The sequence below is a fragment of the Chelmon rostratus genome, chromosome 9 (assembly GCF_017976325.1).
Source record: "Chelmon rostratus isolate fCheRos1 chromosome 9, fCheRos1.pri, whole genome shotgun sequence".
Lineage (NCBI taxonomy): Eukaryota > Metazoa > Chordata > Actinopteri > Chaetodontiformes > Chaetodontidae > Chelmon > Chelmon rostratus.
This window is the reverse complement of record NC_055666.1, coordinates 22,514,001-22,537,811: the sequence shown is the minus strand read 5'-3', so window position 1 is coordinate 22,537,811 and position 23,811 is coordinate 22,514,001. Positions and strand designations below refer to the sequence as shown.

The 23,811-nt window shown below is 40.3% G+C and overlaps 1 protein-coding gene across 1 annotated transcript; it reads right to left on the bottom strand.

Moving 5' to 3' along the window:
• Nucleotides 1-963: 963 nt before the first annotated feature.
• On the bottom strand, nt 964-19,572 carry elovl6 (ELOVL fatty acid elongase 6). The gene is made up of 4 exons (XM_041944155.1): nt 19,374-19,572; nt 5,255-5,386; nt 4,527-4,678; nt 964-3,525 (listed from the first exon to the last, which is right to left on the bottom strand). The coding sequence occupies exons 1-4, from the start codon at nt 19,454-19,456 to the stop codon at nt 3,083-3,085; spliced, it is 810 nt and encodes a 269-aa protein (XP_041800089.1). The 5' UTR covers nt 19,457-19,572; the 3' UTR covers nt 964-3,082.
• Between the last annotated feature and the right edge of the window lie 4,239 nt (nt 19,573-23,811).

The following is a 23,811-nucleotide window of genomic DNA, read 5'->3' as shown; positions in this document are numbered from 1 at the left end:
TATTTCATATTATATAGTATAAAACTAACGCAATGTTGTCATGCAATTTCTCACATCACTGTGATGATGCAATAAAATTACTAACAAAATGTGTGAGAGAAAATTTGCTAATAACCCTACACTGAAAGTTTTAATGGTAATATAGCTCACTGGGACCTTAAATTACCCTGGCAGCAATGGAAATTAACTATAGCGTAAGGTTAGGAGACGAAGCAAGTTTCTTCTTTAGCTAACGTTAAAGGTAAGCTAACGGTAGAGTTGACAGGTCTACACAAGTGTACACTGGCGCCACATAACTGCTTAACGTTAAGCATTGGACACGTCGGTCACACAGCATCATCTTTGCCAAACTTGGCTGAAGATACTATAAGTCTTTCCCTTTTCTAGCAGTAGGCTAGCTACATCTGAAAATGTTTGTTCACGATGAAAGATCCGCACTCACAGGTGGGACTTCTCATAATGTCATAATGCTGGCGTTAGCGAAATTAGCTAAATGTATTTCTCCAACATAAAATCAACGCAACCTTTAAAAAAGCCTCGGAGGTCGTTTAACAACACTTACCGCAAGTTTTGTGGACATTTTCAGATTCCTGAAAAAATCCATTTCCCGGCGGAACAAAAGATATCCCGTCTGCTGCACAAGAGTTGATTTTTTGAAAAAAAAAAAAAAACGGCAACCGGAAGTTACATTTTTTGTAAGTCACGAAAGAGAAGAGAGGAGACGGGCACTTCCGGCAACCATATTTTCTTTCTTTCTTCCTTTTTTTGTTATTGTTCAAATAAACAACAGTATGATAAATATTCATGTCTGTCTATCTGGTAAACTAAACTCTTTTAAAACTATTGCTTACATAGTTCATAGTTCAAAAGTAGTAAAATATTTTTTATTGAGTAAACGTTTTTACTGGTAGGTAGGTTTAAGGTGAGTGGCAATAGTGGAATCTGTCAAGAATCACACACAGCCATGTGGAGCCATTTATTCTACTTGCTTTTGCCATTAAACAGGATACTATTCTGTCTGGGTTGACCTTTATTAAGTCTGCCCTGCATGTACTACAAAACAATTCAGCCTTCAGTCTTTTACTATGGGGTATCTTAACACAATCACAATAGGGCATTTACATGAAAGACATTTTGAATTTATTTTAGCAGATAAACTTTGATTTAAGGTGTGTTTATGCACATCTCCAACAATAAACAACAGGAAAAAGAAAAAAAAATGTTACATGATCAGGGTACCAAAATCATTGACAGAACAGAGCAGAGAACCTCTGTCTGTCTTAACAGTTTTTGTACAACTGCACTAACTCTCAGTGATTACGCTTTGCTGCGCAATTGCACCTCTAGGGGGAGGCCAGGTACAGTGGATGTCATCACTTTTGAATGCAGGGCCAGCAGTAATTGTGGAATGGTTAATTGGTTGAGCCAGTTAACTCAATTACTCCAGTCACAAATGCTGTTTTTATAACTGCCACCAGCCAGTTTTATCCAGTGCTGACACGCCCCACTTTATTGACTCAGGTGAATCCAGAGAGTGGGATCACTGATACGCTGAGGAGCTCATAGCAGGTATGCAACTGAAATGCTTGTAATTACTGCTACATAAGATCCACTGAATCCAGTTTGATTTGCATGCAAGCATACGGCTTACTCATTTAAACAGCTGAACAGACGTACTGGATATTTGGAAGTGATAATCACCCTCTAGCCTTTCTAAATATTGCTGCTTGTAAATCTGCCATATAGCCCCTAAAATGGCTTTGCAGGTTCAGCAACCAAAAAAGGATCAAGTATGTGCAATACCAAGATGTTGCAGCCGAGACAAAAAAAATAAACACCACAGGCACATGTCACGTTTTTTGCACTCTTTGTTCATACGTTAAGTTTTTCAGCAACAATTGTTTTTGACATTGATACAGTGCAAATGCACAATAGCACAACAGACACCATTAAGGATACATACTATTTTTTAAAGTCAATACAGCAGATTTTAACAATTTGCATGTTTGATTTTTTTTTCTTTTGCTAAACATAAATATGTTTGTCCTCCACTTAAGCCTTCAGTGTCCAACATACACGTTTTCTTCACTGGTAGGGACCCTTTAACACAGAGTAGCATTTGGAAATCAATGGCAAGTCATTTTCCAAGTGTGGTCGGCAACTTCTGCAAGGTCATGACAAGTGGTGAAGCAGGGCACTGTCAGCATCTGTTTCCCATCATGCCCAGGAGCAGTGTGATCATCTGAGTCAGTCAGTCCAATCAGCTTCATTCATACTTTTTATCAACTATGCGGCCATACTGGATGAATTTTAGCCATACTGTAAACCGGTGCTGATGTTAAACAAGTCTACTTTGTCTTGATATGCATATTTATTAAGGAAGAGATAACCTAAGACCTGAGAAAATATCGCAATTTGCAATGTAAGACACAGAAGATACAGTGCCGTTCACCCCATCAGTTCACATCAACCACACACTCACCAGTTTCTCAAACTTTTTCTTTGACAGATCAAAACAAAACAACAAACACTGACGACAGACGGACAAAAACATACTCAGATGGCTTAAGTTAATGCTGACTCCATCCATCTTCATATGTACAGATTAATAGTATTTTTTAATATCAAGTAAACATATGCTTGTGGCAATGTATTTGTTTTAATCCGGTGATTTTGTCCTTTTGTTATATTCTAGGTTTTTAAAAATTATTCATGGTGAATTCAAAAAGGGGCTTTTAAACTTCAGGTGGACAGCTAATGATGGCTTCTGATCATGGCAGCGCTGCTTCCTCAGCATCCCTCAATGGAGGTGACATCTCCATTGAGGCATTTTAGATCTGCACATTAATTGAAACGCTCAAGCACAAACACCAGCCATCCTCTTGACCCTCCCACCCCGACCCCACCCCACCCTCACTCCTCACTCCCCCAGCCACAATGCCACCTCTCCATCAATCCATCTTTCATTCCAACAACCTTTACCCAACCCTAACAGATTCTCTCAAGTCGCTGGTCCCTGCTCTCCATTTCCAACTCCCTTTTTCTTCATTATCTCCCTTCTTCCCACACTTATGGCATGTGTTTACTCGCTCTTCTTGGTGACAGCCGTGGCCGATGATTTGGACTTGCCGAAGTAGGCCTCGATGAAGAACTGGACAAAGAGCACAAAGTAGCTGAGGTACATGAGGGAGGACCACACAATGTTCTGCATGTGGGATGGACACTCCTGGCCCTGCTGCATCCACGAGTACACCAAGTAGTTGACCACACAGCCCATCAGCATCTGGGTGATCTGGGTCAGTGTGATGAACATGGCAAACTTGCGCGACAGCTTGAAGCCGGCCGCCCGCAAGGCGTAGTAAGAGTACATGACGGCGTGGACCAAGTAGTTCATGGTCATGAACCATCCGCCGCCAGCCACCATGTCTTTGTAGGAGTACCAGGAGTAGAGCAGCACGGTGATGTGGTGGTACCAGTGGAGGAAGATGAGCTTCTGTTTCCTCAGAACGATGAAGAGGGTGTCACCTGTAGGTATGACAGATTGTTCAAGAGATGGGTCGATTGAGTTGAGAGCATGGGGAGAGGGGAGTAAAGAAAAGGAAAGACGAATGAAAGGACATGAACAGAAAGAAAGGAAATATCTTTACCACGGGCTTACTCAAAATCACTGGCTGTTATTATTAAATTGCTCTAAAATATGGAGAAAATATTGGCTAAATGAACTGTGTAATACCTCAAAGCTGTTGCCACATGCAGAGTAGCGCTGGAACAACATAAATGACTGCCCAATAAATGATCAGAAACACAAGTGACAGCAACAGCTGTATTAACTGTATTACACATAATAATGCTAACATTTACAAGTGCTTACAAAACAGTATATTTATTGTAAATGTAAACCGAAAGAAAACCATTTCATAAAAAAAGTCTACCTGCCCTTAAGTTTATCTTGAGTATTCATAAAAATGTCATAGATTTTGTACAATAAGCAAGTTTCTATTACTGGTTGCAAGGGGTTAAAATGTTTTTTTTTTTAATTTCAAATTAGACAACTTCATTAAAATCTAAAGAACTAAACATTACTGTGTCAGCATTAATTTCAAAGTGATGCAAAGTAGTAAATGATCCCTTTTTTAATAGTGGGAAATTCCGCCACTGTTTAGTTTTTACTTTTTGTGCATGTGGTAAAACGGTCAGCTGGAGCGTGCTATTTGTGAGGTTACGCCTTGGGTACAGCAGCAAACCATAGGCCTTGTAATTGTGTCTGGCTAATGTGTATGTTTAATCTATCACTGTGTTACACTACAAATGAGAACAGAACTGTTAAAATAAATAGTCTTAGCTGTCTGAAAGCAACATCAGTAAAAAGCACCAGCTTCATGCACGACATCACGACACGACTGAGTCCAGAACAAAAACTTATGTGGTGGCTTGTTAGTCTATTCAGGAAAGATGGTTTATCGGTATATAATAGATATACTACCCAATACACTGATTATATGAGACATGCCATACAAGGGACTTACCCAGTTCTGGTGCTTTACTAAGTACAAAGGCGTATGCCCAGAACTTGCTGACAGGCCCGTTGTAAAAGCTCTGGTCACAAACTGACTGTTTAAGCCCTTTCGTCATCAGGATGTACGTCATGTAACTCCCAGTACGGATGGCACCAAATATACTACAAGGACAGAGAGACAAAACAGTCATAAGAAATCATCAAAGGGGGGAAATGTGTGGCTGGTTCAGTAGTAGTAGACAGGAAGTCCATGTGTGTTCATATCAGCAGCGGCTTTGAAACGTGTTAAAATACGCAGCATTTTTTCCATCCGGTGGAAATTACTTATTTTTTTCTAGGCCCCTCACATAATCTCATGTGAATTAAACCACATGTTTAATTGGGTTGAAATAAACCATGACTCTTTTTAAATCACCCCCCAGATTTATTGTTACACACTATCCAGTATTTATTGTGTAAAGAGGGTCCACGGCTGCATAATTATCTGCTAGCATCCGTTGCTGGTAGTGTCTGATGTGACAGATGCACTCTGCATTTTGCATGGCAAAGGCATACTATACAGACAAGATAACAATTAGATTAGTATAATTTCAAATTAGTTACACATATTTATACCGACATATAACTAAAAATACTACTTAAAGCAAACAAACAATAACGGCCAAGAAAGAAAGAAGGAAAATATTTTTCCCCACACAGACCAACTGCTCAAACTAGAAAAACTTCAGGCTTTCTTACCTGAATACGGCAAGCGTGAGCGACCATAGCACCAGCGGTTTCCTCAACTCAAACTTCTCCCTCTGTTTCATGACATGGCGGCCCCCGAGGATAAAGGCAGCATAGAGTGCAGAGAAGAGAAAGGACTTCTTCCTGTAAACACAAAAAAAGCAAAGAGATTAGCATGAACTTTTTTGGACTTGTCGTTGCCTTTTACGTACGCAGGTTAATGTGCTGGTTATATTTGGTCTTTTTCAGCAATACAAAGCCTATTATTCATACAATCACACAATGCTAACACTGTGCAGCTTATTGTTAGCTGCTTACCAGACCTCCTGCAACAAATGTAAGGAGTCGACAAGATAAAATTGCAGAAATTCAACAAAAATTGTTAAAGACAATGCAAAAATAACAAAGCAGAGCAACCTGACATGTAAGCCACAAACAGCAATTAATGAGTTACTCATCAGGAACATTTCTTGGCCTGTGTACCTACACACTTCATCACAAAATGATGACATCTAAAAACGTGTTCTGAGCAGGACTTTTTCTTTATGGACTCTGGTTAAACGCATTTGGAAGTGGTTACTAATTTGTACTGTTTACAGACCACAATCAATAGTGGTCCTCTTTTTACGAGCAATGCCTCAAGTGATAATTTGATGAACTGAGTCCAGCTCCAACTGTCGCTAACTGCTTAGCTTTCAGTTTACAGTCATTGCTTCTGTTCGGTTCCAACTCCCACCATCCTTTCATGCCTCTTTGTCCTAATTGACTTGTCAGAGATCACTGCAGTGCCACATGAAGCAGGGGCCTTGTGCTGTAGCACCACCTGGCCCAACCGAATGTAAAGAAAAGCATTTCCCAGTCCCTAGCACAATTACAAAGTGCAGGTGGTCAGACTTGACAGACTGGATGCTGAGTACGACCAACAGAAGATTGGGGTTTGCTGCCTTAAACTAGAGCAGCTGGTTCCAAAAACAGTGTTTGGTCTGTTGGACAGGGAGCAGAGGAATAGTTTGGAGCCGCATTAGCCAAAAAAGTTGGGTAAAATAAACTTAGGAAGGTGCCGTAAGGTTGCAGGTGCCAATGTGCAAGACAGGGCACCTCAGTGAGCAGAGGAAGAGACATGTGTAGCTGTAAGGTGGTGCTGCAGAAAAGAAGCATGTACAGCAACACCCTTGGAAAAAAAATACAAAAATAAAAACATCAGGTCTGCTCTCAGGGGACAGTACACAGGCACCAGGAATGAGGCATTCTGGGAGCTCTGGGACCAATAGCCCTGGGAATGATGAGTTGCATAAAACTAGCCGAAGGAGTCATGTTCCAATTCAGTGATGTTGTTTCTGTGCTGCTGTTCGGAGGTGCTACAAAGAGAATATGACGTTAAAATTAACCATCAAATTAAAACGCATTACTCAGTGGAAAGGAGTGATTCCCATGAAAGCCTCGAGTGTGAAGTACTGTATGATACAAAAGTCAACTTAAACCTCTGGATAGAGCCATCTGTTCAAGGTCAATTGCCTCTGTGAGATACAGTATGGCAGCACACTAGTACACAAGTCAAATGGCCTGTGCACAACTCACATTACAAACGCAAACATTTGTCACCGAGCCGTGACAAACAGCAATCCATCCTGTTCTGTTCTGCAGCCTCAGCAGAGCACAGCAACAAAGTACTTGGTTTTGCCGATCAGGTGTGTAGCTAGGCAAGAAAGAGAAAAAAAGGTGTACATTTTGCTTGGCCATGTGGCCGTGTGATACACAGGGAATGGACAATAAATAACAGGAAAAGCTTTCGTTAAGTCTAAATATATTCAAACTGAAGGGAATTTTTGAGGTCCTACTTGGTAATTTTCTCTCCTCATTTGCTTGCTGAAAGGAAAATGCTGCTTGGAAAATGCTGCTCGGACTGTGAGGCTTAAACTACTGCTGTCAGAACAGTAACTAATCGTACCAGTTAATAGAGATTAGAACAAAAGTGCAATGATAGAGTGACTTTGTTCAAAATAATGGACCTCATTGTGCGCCAGTATTCCGAGAATGAAGGATGCCACCTTCCTGTTCTTGCAGGAAGCCCACAACCTGATTTAGGCCACCTCCACAGAAGAAAGGACAAAGCGGTCCAGTCAAAGTCGAAAGGGGGGTGCTTTCACAGAATGACAACAGGGTTGGACTGCAGAATGACATCACTGTTTCTCAGCTACACATGAAGGAGGGGAGAACAAAGCAACAGAGAATACAGTGGCCTACATACTGTACTGAGGCCAGGGGGAGTGGAGAGGAGCAACAACCCCCGCACACCCCTTCAGGGTACTGCCGTCCAAGCTGGAAGGTCAAAGGTCAGACTGATATATGGCCTAAGCTGTGATTCTGCAGTGTGCAGTATACATTTTACATCTAACGATAGATGTGTATGATTCAATCACCGGAAAACTTGTCAATAACATTTTTTCTAATAAATTCATCATTTAAAGTAAGACTACGTAGCTTGATATAAGAAATAACACATTCTCCCTCTTACAAATGAAAACTTCATTTCATAACACTCAGCAGTCTTGCCTCTACAGCCTTGCTTGGTCTGGTATGACCAGTAGCATAGGGAAGCTAACTATTATTATTGTGTCAGTTTGCTTACATTACTGTTACAACAGCATTCACCATTATAGTGTAATTGTCACTTGTTTTTTTGTTTTTTAAGTGAATATTCCAAACATCGGCTGGTCACAGCTTTTCAGACTCAAAGATTTACGTGCTTTGCTTTTCATTCTAAACTAAATACTCGACTTTCGGACCGTTGTTCAGATAAAACGAGCAAAATACGAATCCATTGAGCACATGTCTGACATTGTACACGCATTTGACTGAAATGAAAAAAAAAAAATTAAATTACAACATAACAAAATAATTATTAGTTGTTGAACTCTAATGTATTATGTTACTCTAGACCGCAACAATCATAGAACATGTGCCGTGTTAATATATCTATGAACATTTCAGTTCAACTGGTAAATTTAAGCTGGTTGTTTGAAAAAGTTAATTACTCAATGTTGTCATTACATTATAGTCTTTTCACCCTGAGCTAAACCAATCACAACCTCCCCCACCTTGCTGAGCTTTACCTTAAATACTTTCTTTATATAACAGACACTCTGAACTGAGTAAACAATGCCTGCTAATAAAAGGTGTTCTAGAAATGGCCAAGACTCTCATTCTTGTTATTATTTTAAAAGATTATGTATTCACCCTCATATATACCTTCATTATGTCATTGATTCTTATTTCTTACCTTATATCTATGCACAAAGGGTCAACTATGACCACTTGTCAGGTGTTATCTCTAATGCAGGGAGTGTAAAAACTCAACAGTCTGATTTGAAATTATTGTGCGAATCAATATAGCAAGTCTCAGCTGCTTTAATATGTAGTTTCTGTATGTAAGCCAATGTCAGGACAAAGACTACTGGTATGGAAAACTACCTCAATGATAGCAGCGATGCATTTCACTCTCCAGCCCCTGCACGGAGGTATCTGGGTGACAGTTTTATCATAATCATGTACAAGTAAACCAAGCCAAAGGGTAAGATGCACATTGCTTACTGCAGCATGTTCGGAAGATGGATTACACTGCTGTCAGAAAAAGTAACAAAGGGCAAAGAATCCCAAGAGCAAGGCCAAAGCTGACAAGTTGGTGGAGGTGGTGGAGGAGGTTCTGCTCTTGTTTTTGCAAAGGCTCTGAAGTGCCAGCTGCAGCCAAGAAGTGTCTGCAGTCACAGGAATCTATTTGAGACATCAGTGTGAATTCACATCATCCCCTCACACTCCCTGGTGCCTCCTCAGCTCTATTCCTGACCTGTATTCAGATTCGCCCCGAAATAATACTTCAAGCAGGATTTTCTACGACAGGCTGCACTTCTTACACAATAAAAGCCAACATGCAATTTCATTTCGATCACTGGTTTTATTTTCTCCTCTGCTGTGTTGTATAGGTTTAGAAAAGCTAAATGCCACTTTAAAAGCTTTGAATTGATGAACTGACAAATGCCAGGTTACCACATCTGTAACGATTCAATTTACCTCCAATGATAATTTTCATCTGATAATATTTCCATCCTTTTTTAAGCAAAATTGGCAAATATTCTCTGGCTGAAGCTTCTCAAATGCGAGAAGTATTGTAAACTGAATACATTTGGTTTTTGGCCTCTCTGGAGCGAACAAAAGACAACATTTGAGAACGCCATCAAGGACTCTTTATTTGATTAATCAATTAAATAAGAACATGATCAGGGTATTAAACAGTAATGAAAATAATCATTAGTTGCAGCTGTGTGAAAAGCCTATTATCTGTAAATATGCTCTGTTCCTCTAACACATCTGGTTGTAGCTGGGATTTACAGTGCATGTTTTGGCTATACTGAAGACTTGTGTGAGTGTCAGGGGATCAGAAAAATCTGAGACAGGGGCATAATTTTTACTCGTATTTTCTTTTACTTCGCTTAGCAAAAACTGATATGATGATTAGATGTCATTAGACAAAGAAACAGATTAAAGAAGCCCATGAAATCATATGTTAATAACAAAAATTGGAAGTAGCACTTATGATCCAGGCTCGTGTCTACATTGGACAATATACAACTTAGGGAGGTGTGGCAAGAGGCTTGACTCTGCTGTTTGTCAAAGTGGGCCGAGGCAGCACAAATGAAAAACTACAACGTCAGAGCTCTTTTGGGGAGGATCAGCACGGAGTAATAACAGAATCAGCAGAGATTTTTTGCTTGCTACAAGGTTGGAAACCAGCTGCTTTCCTCAAGCTGAGACTTCTTCCAAATAACATTAAGCAGCAGTGGCTTCATTTGAAAAAAGTATAGGTGCTCCAGATCCACTGCATAAATGATGCATGTTCAAAGTGTTTATATGGATTGTTTTTAATGTCCATAAAGCTTGATATGCTTTCTACTTGTTACAGAGAATTCAGGGTCACAACATAAATCATACACTGTATGTACTTGCGTCGTCACAAATCAGATGTCATTTAATGTTGTTAAAATAAGTACTGCACTGAGTCCGATATTAGCTAAAAAGAAAACCACCAATTTAAAAGATCATGATCAGTGTCTACAACAAGGACAATATGCAAGAGGTAAGGAATCTCTGGCATGTCTGTCTCTCATGTGTGACTGTTATCATGGCTGAGACACTGGGCGTTGGCCCAGATTGCACTGTTGCCAAATCTTGCTGAATATTTGAGATGTCCAAAAAAAAAAGGTGTTGATATCTGACAGAGCAAAGAACATAAAATTACAACTTCAACAAACCAAAACTCCAGCACTGCCACCGCAGCCAAGCAAAACAGTCGTCACCAAATGACGTCAAAATGAGGGTTCCACTTAATGTGGTTTTCTTATTCTGACTTTAAAAAAGATATTCAGATAACGGCTAGTGAGAAAAGGCATCACACCCCATAAACAACTGTACAGTAAACTAGCAGGTCCAGACATCATATAAAGTACTGTAAAAATTATAATAGAGGTGTGTACTGCATCCTTGTGGATTTATGTGGTTGATCTACAGTACTTGCATATAGCCTGCTGTTACAGTACAGTACATAATATAATAAGGGTGTGGATGCCATAGACCCTCCCCTCCCCCACTGGCAGTGTTGTATAAAGCTGCTGGATAACCTGCTGTGGACTTGGATCTGTATTAGCTTGTCCAGGAGATTTCACCCGTTACGTAATCCTAAGTGTGCAGTCTGAGGATGAGTTTGCACGCCTGTGCCAGTGAGCTAGTGTCTAACTGTCTCACCAAAGTGCGTATGTCACATATACATATGCAACTGTATGCGCAATAAAGTGTGTGTAGCCACTCAGTTCATTCCAGGGTGTGTAACTCTATTCCCTGGCACTATCATCTGTATCTACAACAGCGGAAAGGCAATTAGAGTTGCCGTGCCAAAGTGTAGGATGAGCAGCAAGCCACTAGATAAGACCAAGATGTGCTGTAAGTAAGACTTAGCTATTACAGTATAATCTGTCATTCAGGAAGCACCCAGATATAATCCAAGTAGTAACACACCCAGTAGGGCTTCATTGTTCATAAATTTGTTCAAAAGTGGGAGAATGGTTAATATTAAGACTAAAATGACCTGTTCCAAATCAATATTTACAGTCTATAAGTTTAACAGACTCTTTGAGTTTCATTACCTTGCGATCCAGCAGAGGGCGCTCTTAAGAAATCACAGTCATCTTAATGTATTGCATTGTTTGCTACAGAAATGGAGGACACCAGCGAGCAAAGCTGTCCTGACGGGTCAATCACAATACCAACGCATCTGAGAAGCAGTGTGTGGAAGTACTTTGAGTTCTACACCATAGATGGCAAAGTAACTGTAGGAAGTGTATTATTATAATTACTCTCATGTGTAATACAGCTCTTAAAAAAACACATCATTCGATTGCTGGAAAAGTGACGTTAGACAGGCATAATCTACAGTGAATAAAATAACTAAAATAATATTGTTGTCAACAAGCTTTTCCATCCGCTTGGCCCACATGAAAGGACAATTTATCTATTCAAAAAAGAGAAGAGTACTTTTCTTGAGTGATAATTATTTCAGCCTGTTAAGTGCTTAAGAACATCTTGAGTCATGCTTACTTTGAGCAGCAAGACAAATGGCTTTTAGGAAGCTTGTATTGCATAGCACTCAACAGTATAAGCACAATGTACAGATTTTCACCTAGTCCATGCACCTTTATTGCATCTTCTCACTATACACTTACTGTATTCAAAACATCTTTTTCACTCAAGCTTACAAAGGCAGTCGCTGCCTATCTTTTCACAAGATACAGTGATAGAAGCCAGGACAATCTGTAACTACACTTAAAGGATCTGGTTCAAGCTGTGTCTCTCTATTTGTCCAACCAATGTGCCATCTCAGACATCAATGGGATGTTGACAAGACTGACAATTTTTAGCACTAGTGGTGCAGCACATGCAGGGAAAGCCATGTTACCAAAATCAAAAGGGTTTGTGCTCTGAACAGTGGTTACTCTGCAGTTTGTGAGCAATGGTGGAGCTGTGTACTAATGTTTTGATCAGCACATCCAAAATTTGTTTCCAACTTCTGCTCTACTAGCATCAAATAAAGGCACACATGTACGGGTCAAGCACAACGGAGACCTTAACCTTTCCTGGAACTGCAGAGGGGTAGTAATGCAATTATGTACTGCATGCAAGCCATGTTATTCCATTGTTTGAAAGCTGATGGAAATAATGTGCCAAGACAGACAGTAATGAGGGTCACATCCATGTCAGTGTGCTATTCTGAACGGGTTTGCTTCATATGTGTCTGTTCAGTGAAACAGGCATTAAACTCTTCTTCATACACAAACAAGACTGACTGATGAAAAATCTGCTACTTGAAAAATTGTGCATGTTTTAAGTCACTTGCTGAGGGATAACATATTTACTCATATATTTTAACTGACACTCACAGTGACGCAACGCATCCAAAATAAAATAGACCGTACAATGAACTGCTCTTTCCATTGTTTGCGTCTCAGCTTTTCCTTGACAGTCTGATGAAATCTGAACATGACACCAGAGTGCAGCGACACTCCAGGCAGACCTCGATTCCTGAGGAGCCAGCCCACATCTTCATCTCTGGTCTCACCAGTCGTGAGAAGGAGAGCAGCCCAGCAAACATCAAGCCTGGGGTGAACTCTGGGTTAACGTGGTCAGAAATGATCAGCATCATCATGCGTTGTTGCTGTTAAAATGGCAGCAGCATGCAGAACCAAGACCTTGTACATTTAACTGAATGACCATCAAGAGGCGCTTCTAGAATCGCACTAGGAAATAATTATTTCTTTTCTTCATATAGCAAAATAATAAATGCCATTGGTTGCTCTCATTTGACTGGGTTTTTAAGTTGTCACATTTGATTAAGCACAGGATAAAAAATATCTTTAGTAATTTGTACAGCAAACTGTGCATTAAATTCACAGTGCAGGAAATAATATAAAACACAAAGAGTAGGGAGCGTACTGTGGATATAACATCTAACCTAATTTTTACTACCAGAGTTTGACACCTGAAAAATAATTTCGTCAATAAGCATTCTGAAATGGCTTCTCATTAACTACAACCACCTCTCCTATAGCACTGTAGCTCTGAATTACACATCCTTTGTTCGTTGCCTGTCTGTAATGCAGGCATCTAGAAATGTATTATTCCATTGTACGTAATGACCACGGAAATGGTACCCTAATGCCAAATTTAAAAAAGGTGTACTGGTCTCATCTGTCCAACAACAGGGGCTCAAGAGCTCAGACAATAGGCTGGACTCCGCTTTGACTGAATAAGTAATGAGACTGGGAAGGAAGAGACTTATCTCTTCAACTCATCATTGTAACCTGACCTTCAAGACTAGTCAGTGAGCTGGGATACTTCTGAAACAAAAAGCGACTGATTAGCCATAATGAGCTAGATGTACATCACCATTAGAGCAACAGTCCTAATAAATCCATTATGGGGTCTTCAAAAAGTCTGAATAATTTCATTTTGGCCAACAATAGTATTTAAAATGTGACGGCAAAAAGAGCAGAGCTGCTGAATCATATAAACAACACAAAACAGACCGCAGCAAAGATTTCATTGTTCATTCTCACTGCATCATTCTCAGACTCTGCATCCCTTGTTATCAGTCCAGGGCAAAACCACAAGAGATCCATCAAAAGCACAGAGAGCCTCAGGGATGCTATCTACCCCAGAGGCTTTTCAAAAACAGAGAACACAGATTCCAAGCAACCTGCATGGCAATGAGGAGCGATGACGTCTGTGAGAGTCCAGAGTGATTCAGCAGGTTAAAGATGTGTGTATAACAGAGGGTAACGGCTCTCTTTTGGATAGTAAGTCCGCAGTGCAAAACATGGCAGTCTTAATGCATGACAGGCCATTTCTAAGCTGCAGCAGATTTTACCCTTCACACAGAATCACATCAAATGCATTACTATAGAAGGGAAAAAACACAAATCCCAAATGCACTTAGACAATGCAAATGCTCACTCTGTTTGACATCCATAATCCTCAGTAGTATATTGCATGACAGTCTGATATTAGATGATTTTCATTTCATTATTTTTAATGACAGCACATCATACAGTAAGCTGTTTAATGATAGGATTTAAATTCCGCTGCTTCTCAACATGTTCACTGGCTTGTTAGTGCTATACTGACGACAACAGCAGGGTGTAAGCATCTACGCAGTGAAGCAGCTGATAAGGTCTCAGTCTTTATAAAGCAGCGTGCCAGATGTTAGGACTCTAACAGCCACAATACTGCCGTCACCCCACATTTCAAGAAATTGTCATACATCACAAACATAATTTGAAAGGAAATGACAAGTATGCCAATGTTTATGTATTAGATGTTTAACAACCTTTATTTAGAATATCATCTGTAAAACTAGGAAGTCATACAAGATCATACATCAACCACTTTGGAAATAATAAAGCACCATGCCTATAACAGTTACATAATAAATGCATACAATATAGTAGACCTGGACAGAAAAATAAATGTGTATGAGCTTAATGCTAGTCAGTGGATTTTGTACTTTAAGTGAATCTAAGATACAAAGCTTCTGGAAAATGCAAATTAGAAGAAAAGGTAACACTTTATATTAAGGTACACATATTCATCATTGACTAGTTGCTTTTTAGCATGCATATTAGTAGCATATTGGCTCTTTATTATTCACTGTAAAGCACTTATCAATGCCTTATCCTGCATGGTCATATTCTCCAACTACTCAGCTATGAACTAAGCTTTCCCTAAATAACATTTTAATTACTACTTACTGATAGTAAGTAAGGAAGTTATTGAACATTGAATTATGATCTTAATAATCTAACCACAACCCCCAGAGGAAGGCATTAATAAGTGTTTTATAATGCCTATTAAAGCTACGAATATGCATGCTAATAAGCAACTAGCTAATGATGAAGATGATAACGAACATGTGTATATAAAACATAGGTGATGACAGACTTCATGAAGGAGAAAAAGTGGGGCAGTGACAATAAACCAAAACCTATTGTCACAATTTGCTTAATTCTGCAGAACCCAATACTTGTTAGTTCCTGTAATAGGTAAAGCAAACTTTCTCTATCATGCTAAAATTATCATATCATAAGTGGCCGGGCAAGTTATTTTAGTCCTATCTTATCTCCATATCTTATCTGTAGCAGGGTGAGTCTTTTCTTGATCAGTCCTACAGTTGAAGGATATGTGAGCGTGCAGCTGACCTGTCACTGTTCAGATGTACCTGACTTCACTTTGCACTTTGACTCTCAGATCTTAGGTGTTACCTGATGCTGCTGACACCTCTAAAATAACAAGAAATCACTGATGACAGCAATATCTGAGAAAAGTGTTTTTTCCACCTTTCTAATTCTGTAAGCAGAAACTGCTGTTAATTGGTCTGCACTATCAGTTTCTGCAGAACATTTATTACAGTTGCTGGGGGCTTTGAGGAACGTCAAGCCTGACAAACTGTGTCACCTCTGCCACCTTGTTTGCACTGTGGAAATTAACACATGCACTATAAGCATATCTACCTCATGTGTTGATGGTGCTTTCATACTGTTTATTATAGGAGGCAAAGAAGATGCTCATCTTGTCGCTAAAAACAGAATCTAGGTCCATGTCCACCCTTTCCTCTTCCTTTTCCTCATCTTCTTTCAGCTAGTTGTTTAATTGTCCTTGCTTCACAATGCTGAACTGTCTGCCGCCAGTCTCAAGGGAACACATCAGATCAGTGTACCAGTCTCCATTCATCCCTGCAAAACAATGACATGTATACACAGTATATTTACACTGTCCACAGATGTCTCACAGTTTCTGTTTTGAAAAAAATGCAGTACTTTAGCTCAGGACTCGCTCAGTGTGTGTAGAAAATCCCTTTAAAAAACATCTTTCTTTGCATGCGTCACCATTAAAAGCAATGAAAAGTGAAAGGGCCTCATGCTGCACTGAGAATAGTAAATGAATTATATCCTGAGATCATCTGTCAAACAAAGCAAACAGTTTTTCCTCTTTAGATGGTGATAATAAAGATTAAAGGAATAGGACAATATCATCTGGACCTTGCTAACAGTAGCACACTCTGCATCTTATTTCAGATAATGCGAAAATAGATAATCTCACCAAATCAGCCACTACTTGCGTTATTACCAGGGCTGAACAACATATCCTTTTCATCAGGACTTTGAAACAAGCATCGACATCAGCACAGGAAGTATTATGTTAAAACTCGTACTGCTTGATTAAAAGAGGAAACTAGTCATCACTACAACATCACTGGTCCTGAAAACAGCCTAGTGCATCTGACTGTATGCTCATTTACTATAATCACTCCTTAGTCAAGCACACATGCTTTTAATTGCACAAGTAATCCATCTTCCACACTAACTTCAGTTAGATTTCAGACAAAACAAAAATTCCTGGTAGCATCCCAACTTAAATACATCATAAATTTGTCTTACCTTTGATGTCTGAATAGTTTTCTTGATCGTCATTTATCGTCCATCTCTGGCGATGAGCTCTGCCGCCGTAGTGACAGATGAATATTTCAAAATCTTAACACGGGCTTCTACTCTTTCAGATGAATCCTGCAGCCGAGTACGTTTGTCATATCTGGTTAGAACTTTTTTTTTAAATCAGATCTTAGGAGGTGAGTCAAGGGAAAATTGTTCACTTACAGGACTGAACTCTGAGCCACTGGTTCAGACTTGTTGCAATTTTGGCCTCGGCCCAATCAGCGATGTCACAGCAGGCGTTTTTCATCAACGGTCAGAGGTGACACACCTGCTGTGACACTGTGACGTCACTGCATGGGGCGTTAAGCGCAAAGGTAGTTTGGCCTGAACTTTGGCCTACTTGAGCGCACATGTACCGTGTTTACAATGTGAAGGGCTGGCGCTAGCACGCAGGAGTTATCAATTAGCACTATCAATGAAAATAAATAAACACATTCATTCACAAAATATGCTGCCATTTATTACAAAACACTGTTTATGGCTGCCTAAATGGGCTGAAAATGTAGGTGCGTTTCATTTAACATATTCGGCTTAAATCTTAACACCCAAACCTTGTGCTAAGTGGCCCTTTCTCCGCCCAAAACAAATTGAAGTGGCATTTGTACTTTGCTTAGTTGAATTCAGACCCTTGTAGCGCTTTACTGACGGTGCCTTACCCCAGACTAAATACAAAAAAAAAGGTGTGCCATGCATGTCTGGGATAAATGTCGGTGAAAAAGCACTGCAGTTGGTTTTCAACAGCCCTAATGAACTAACTGCTAAACAACAGCTTTTATATATTTACTATTTTGCATGACGCTAACCTTCAAACTTTATTCTTATCTATTGTTTTTCTTTCTTTCTCACCCTTAAGTCACAAAAAACACGTCAAGCTTAGTCAGTTGCTCCCTGGACATAATATGAATGTAATAAACAACCTATCAAATCCCATTTTCTGCAGTTGTTGTCTCTATCAGCCATGTGCACTGGGCCAGTCTGACATCCTCCACTACAGGAGCAGCGGAGGGAAGTCAGCACAGATCAGCTGCAACGTGATTGGCTAATGCTCTGTCAGCAGACATCAGAAGATGAACGTTATTGGCCGGTTGTCAGTACCAGGGTAAGGACAGCTCCTACACATTGCTCCCATGCTGTCTTTCTCTCTCTCACTTTTTCACACACATACACACACACAGATTTCATTTCAAGAAATACAAACAAGACTGGCTTCAAGAGCTCTATTCAATCCAAATTTGTGTTAAAAATAATATGCTAAATGTGACTCTTTTCTGCTGGCAGTTCAAACCGAAGCCAGATGAATACCTCCTGCTCACCGTGTGCTGCTTTTTTACAAACCCACTGCCACTGAATGCTTAATGAAGCCTGTGCTAACTTTACGCATGACTCATTTTGTTTCGCTTCGAACCATTTCTTGCTCAACCTGGCATGGACCTGGACAGTATTGACCCTTCGGTGAGTTCACACAGCGGGTAGTTGCATTGGTCCTCCACATGGCTTGTTCATATGAAATGCATCAACGCACACAATCACAAAGCAATATTAACTTAAGCCCAGCAGCAACAGTGAAATATCAGTCTAGGATGATGTTGTAGTTTGTGTAAAGCCTTGCAGGCACAGCCCTGTGCAAACAATGGCAAGGCTTTCATTTTAAGTCATTCCAAGAAGGTTTCATGAAATATCCTGCAAGTTACTCAGTTAGAGATTGTTTAGTAATGAATCAGATCAATGAAAAACCTAAATCAGCTACAGAGCTGAAATTGAAAATTAAGCTCTGAATGTGATGGCCACTTTTCTCTTCTTTTTTTTCCTGGCAGGCTATTTTATTGCCTTGTGTTAAATGATTAATTGAAAAATAATGTAAAGATGAATCAATAATGAAAACAATAGTAAGTCGAGGCCCTTTCATACAGAACAAAACACGTTTTTCAGAATAGTGTTTTGAGTGAACTTACAATAACAATAACAGTAAATACTGCAGCACAATATCTGTAGCGGTCAACTTTTACTTAGTAACAATAACACCATGACCACCACCCAGTAGAAAACCATAAAATGAATGGGGGGGTGTAGTTCACCAGCCCAGGGCCAGGCTTGGTTCAGTATGCTACTGGGCCAGTCACTGTCTAAATGGATGAGGCAGCTGGAGCCATGGATGACCTTTACAACAGTATCGCGGTAACTGATGCCGGGAGAATAAATCACAGAAAATCAAGGACAAATCCGACCCGCTGAGGGATGCTTGAATACAACCGCCGGTGAAGTGCGGCGGAGCGTCGCTCTCTCACGCGGCTGAAGGCCTGCGTGAATTTGCTCGTTTTGCGAAGCACAGGCAGCAATTTGCGGATGATGACAGACAGGCTGATATAATAGGATACGGCGAGGTTTAATCCCGGCGAGCGAGGCAGATGCATGTGCGCCGTTACAGGCTCGCGGCTCACATTAGGCACGTACACACCGCGCCGGACGCGCGGCGAAAAACGTTTACCGCGCTGCGGGATTAAACAAGGAGAAGCTAACGTTACATCGCCATGGAGCCTTACCAGTTCTCCTGCATCCATCGGATGGCTTCGTCCTCGTTGAACTGTCTCTCGAACTCGTACTCTTGAAGAGCTAGCACCGACATGCTCTTTGTGTTTCTGTTCGCGCTGCTGAAACAAGACGATTCTCGGCCGTGGTGTTCTTATTTAGTCTGTTTCCTCGCGACCCTTGACTCGCATCGCTCGTGCTGCTGTCAGTACCTCGCGGTTGTGCGCGAGCAGCTCGGCAGTGGCGGCACCTTCCTCCTCTACCGGCTGACAGAGCCTACGCCCTCTTTCTCATGAAGGTGTGCCCCGGGTCCTAATGCCGCCTGTTTATTCCCCTCTGCCGTTATTTAAATTTAGTTCAAATTGATTCAGTTTCACTCAATAAAGTTCAAGTTTTAAGAAAAGAATAAACACAGTTTAATTACTTACTTACTTAATTAATTACTCTTTTTCCCAGAAAGACAAAAAACGTGATTACCGTAGATATTTTAAGATATGATAAGACAGCAACTAATGTTTCTTGGTTGCTCATTTAGCCTATAGCATGTCAGCCAGTAGTGAAACACACCAATATGAGCACCTGACATATGACAATTGCTTGTTTTGTCTGACCGACAGTCCTGAACCCAATGTTTTTCAGTCACTATCACAGAACACCAAAAAAAGAAAAAAAAATCCAGAGAATAATCATACTTTAGAGCTGTAACCATTGCATTTTCTGCAAATCTACAAACTGATCAATCAACTAATTGTTTCAGCTCTGACAGAATCTGTAAAATTCATTCTATTTCACTCCAGCACTGGTGAAAGAAGTATTACTATCCTTTACTTATGTAAAGGTACTATATTGCTGAGCAGATATTTGTCTCATTTTAATCTCAATGTTAAGATGCTACTGCTACCAGTTTTTTCAGAAATAGACAAGAGATGTGCAGTATTTCATACTCAGACAGTTTTGCATTACTAGCTTGGAGTGTCAGTAGTACGTGATGTGCCACTGCCACTTGCACAATCATTAGCTTTTTCACATTTTGAAATGCTGTTCTAATGACTGCTTTATCAACCTATTAAGGAAGCTATTTCTTCTGGCCCAAAGCCAAATAGGTGGAGTGAGCCCTTTTGGCACCACCTGAGTGACCTTTCACCAAGGTATTGACTCCATGGCTGCAGGGAAACACAGACACAAGCACACATGTGCACGAACCCACACATTACACAATGATGCACGCTCCAGATTTAGTTGCTGGTTGTACAATATCAGCACTGATATGCAAACTGTGGCAGACTTACCTTTGGATGGTGGGCTGATGATATCTGCTGATGATATTGCAACTTGACTTGGACTTTCAGCACATTTACCCATGATTTCACACATCAACACTGGGCCAAAAATGCTCTAACTCAAACATGGAAAAACAGTGTTGAAGGTAACTGGTGAATAGATTGTGACACATTCATTCATTCATTCAGAACATTCATTGAACAAATCATCAAAAGACCACATTTTGAACAGTTTGTCCAGCAGCCAAACTCACACCTGAAGGTGGCTCACCAAATCTACACACCACAGCACTCTCAGTCAAACCATATTTGCGCCTAACAGTGATCGAAATACCAACTAAAGGATCATTTAGACAGACAGTTGAATGAAGTTGTGATGTGATTTACCTGCAGTGACATACAATACAAATCTCACCTTTGAAAAAATATGCTAAAAGTCCAAAATAAATCAGTAGATATCAGAGGTAAGTATGAAAAATCAATAATTTCCTCAGTGGTACTCAAATATTTACTTACCAGGAGTACCACAGTGTAAAATACAAATAAAAGCTCTGCATTCAAAATTTTACTTAGCAAAAGCATAAAAGTATTAGCATCAAAATATACTTAAAGCACTAATTTTCTTCCTCATTAACAAAGCTGCCCTTTTCAGAATAATGTATAGTGTCGTTCAGACAGATCACAGTAATTCTGGTGTATGGGCCATACTACTCAGCTGATCACACTGCTTCCAGCCATAACAGGCATAAATCTGATGATGACCCAGTCTTCTTTGGGATTTCAACAGATGCAATGTTTCCACACTCTTGCCAAATCTTGAACGATGTGTAACATGCTCGACGAGACTGAATAAATCTCTAGATTAATGCTTTGGTATAATGTGTCTAGGTCCCACCCTCCTCTAGGGCAGGTCATTATGTTATCCACCACCTACCAAAGGACTAAACAGGTCTAGGTCAGATCAGGCCTGGATAAGGACTCAGTGGCGGAGCCGTGGTTGCTGCCTGGGACTTAGAACAGAACTGCATCAACAATTATGAGCTATTAAATAGACCATTACCAGTTAAACTTCTGAGTAGACAGAATGGAACAATGGTCAGAATCTACCATTACAAAAAACATGGGTTAACAACGGACAGAAACATCACCTACATCTGAAGAAGCCTGCCTTTCTGCAGGGTGATGCAGCTGAAACCAGGTCCTCAGTGTGATGATCCCCCTGGTCTCTCTAATAATCTGAACTCGTTTTATTCCAGGTTTGATAAACAGGGCTTAACTGATGAGTGTGAAGCTGATACTGCAGGAATGACTCCCTGGCACATGAGCCTACAGGAGAGGGAGGTCGTCTCTGTGTTTCAAACCCTGCAAGGCCCCTGGCCCAGGTAGACTCAAGGGGAAGGTTCTAAACTGGCCTGTTCCAGGCCTGGAAGACAAAGACCATCATCCCTGTAGCAAAAACACCTCGTGCCAAATTCCTCAATGACTTCAGGCCCATTGCCCTCACATCTCCACTTAGCAAATGTAAGGAGTGTCCAATGTGTGAAGACCTCTCACCTCAAACAACTGAGTTTATGAGCTAAGATGCTGCACTCATCTCTTGGATGAAGTCCACTGTCATCTAGACAAAGCCAACTCTCGTGTCAGTATCCTTTTTATGGACCTCCGCTTTTAATACAGTCCAGCCCCACCTCCTCTTAAAGCACCTGTGTGATCTGAACACCTGCAGCCTGGTCCTTTTGGGTCAGGGGAGTCATGAGAGAATGACCCCACTGTGTCTGCATCAACAACGTCCATTCTGTCTTGTCCTGAATACAGGTGTCCCTCAGGAATGTGTACTATCTCCCCTGCTGGTCTCAACAAGCACAAATGCAGTACAAGTGCAGTGGAAGTGACCTCTCCCTTATCTGTGAGTGATATGACCCCCAGTCACCTGCCTGCAGGATATAAACAATGCCTCCTCCTGCCAGTGTATCCTCCATGCTCTTTAAGACATTCTGCAACCATCACCTATTTTAATGTACAGTTATTTATTTATTTATTTATTTATTTATTAAGTCCTGCTGTGCATTATGTGTTCTTGTGATGGGTATGACAGTATTTCGTCCAGTGACAAGTAATGACTTACATGACCATCACAATAATACATAATGCACAGCAGAAATTAATAAACAAATGTACATTAAAATAGGTGATGGTCCTGGTTCTGCAGAATCATCACTTTCATTTCTGCCACTTTAAGATTTCATCCTCCTTTCATGTATAATCTTCACTTATTGTTATGTATTGTTGGGTATGGTGTGTGTTGTCCCATACTGTATGTCAGTGCCAAAGATGAATTTCCTTTTTATGTACCTTTAATGGTCAATTAAACAATGTGAATTTGTATATTTTATTATTGGTTCATATTTATTGATGGATTCATGTGTAAGCATCACTTTAATGTTGCAGCTCGTAAAGGTGGAGCTGATTTTATTAAGCTTACAGAATATACTGCTAGGTCACTTCTCTACTAAGCTGCTGTATTGAATACAGATTGATGCAGACGGATTTAGTTACATTCCAGCATGTGTGGCTTCTGTGTGTGTGAACTGGAGTTCAGCCACATTAATTGATCACGTTGCTCTGAATGCACAGTGTCTTGTACTTGCATTGCATTATGGTCATCTGCATCAATCAAGAATCTGACATCGCAATGTTGAACAAAATGGGGAAACTGGGGAGAACAGGGACGAACAACAAATCTGACATTGACAATGTGTAGGGGGTGTTTGTACAAAGTGGGACATTTAAGCATTGCCTTGTTTTGCTGTTGGAAATAATTGAACCAGCAGAACATTTTTATCCCAAAATCTTGGCCAAACCACCATTTGTCACTTTTATTTCAGGTTTGTGGGCATTGACAGTCAAAGAGAGATGGCTGGCATGTGTTCAGGCAAAGTGAACCTGCAAATGAATCGGACTCATTAGCACAAGTGTTGGAACACTGTCCCAAGTTTGATGAAGATGTTAGCAAAACCTAGGACAGTGTTTTCAGGTGAAGTGGGACACTTTTCTATGCATGTTTAATGCAGCTTTTTTATTAGACTATAACTCAGTAATGTACAAGAATAATGAAGTAGCTCAAGATGTCAAGAGATGTCAAAGCTGTTCTGCTGTAAAGTGGAGGTTGTTT

What these genes read in the sequence shown, in the direction of transcription:
- elovl6 (XM_041944155.1), bottom strand. Translation starts at nt 19,456, where the DNA reads ATGTCGGTGCTAGCTCTTCAAGAGTACGAGTTCGAGAGACAGTTCAAC. An exon ending in CGATGGATGCAGGAGAACTG is followed by an intron (nt 5,387 to 19,373) that starts GTAAGGCTCCAT and finishes TTGTGTTTACAG; the next exon opens with GAAGAAGTCCTTTCTCTTCT. An exon ending in TAGTAAAGCACCAGAACTGG is followed by an intron (nt 3,526 to 4,526) that starts GTAAGTCCCTTG and finishes TCATACCTACAG; the next exon opens with GTGACACCCTCTTCATCGTT.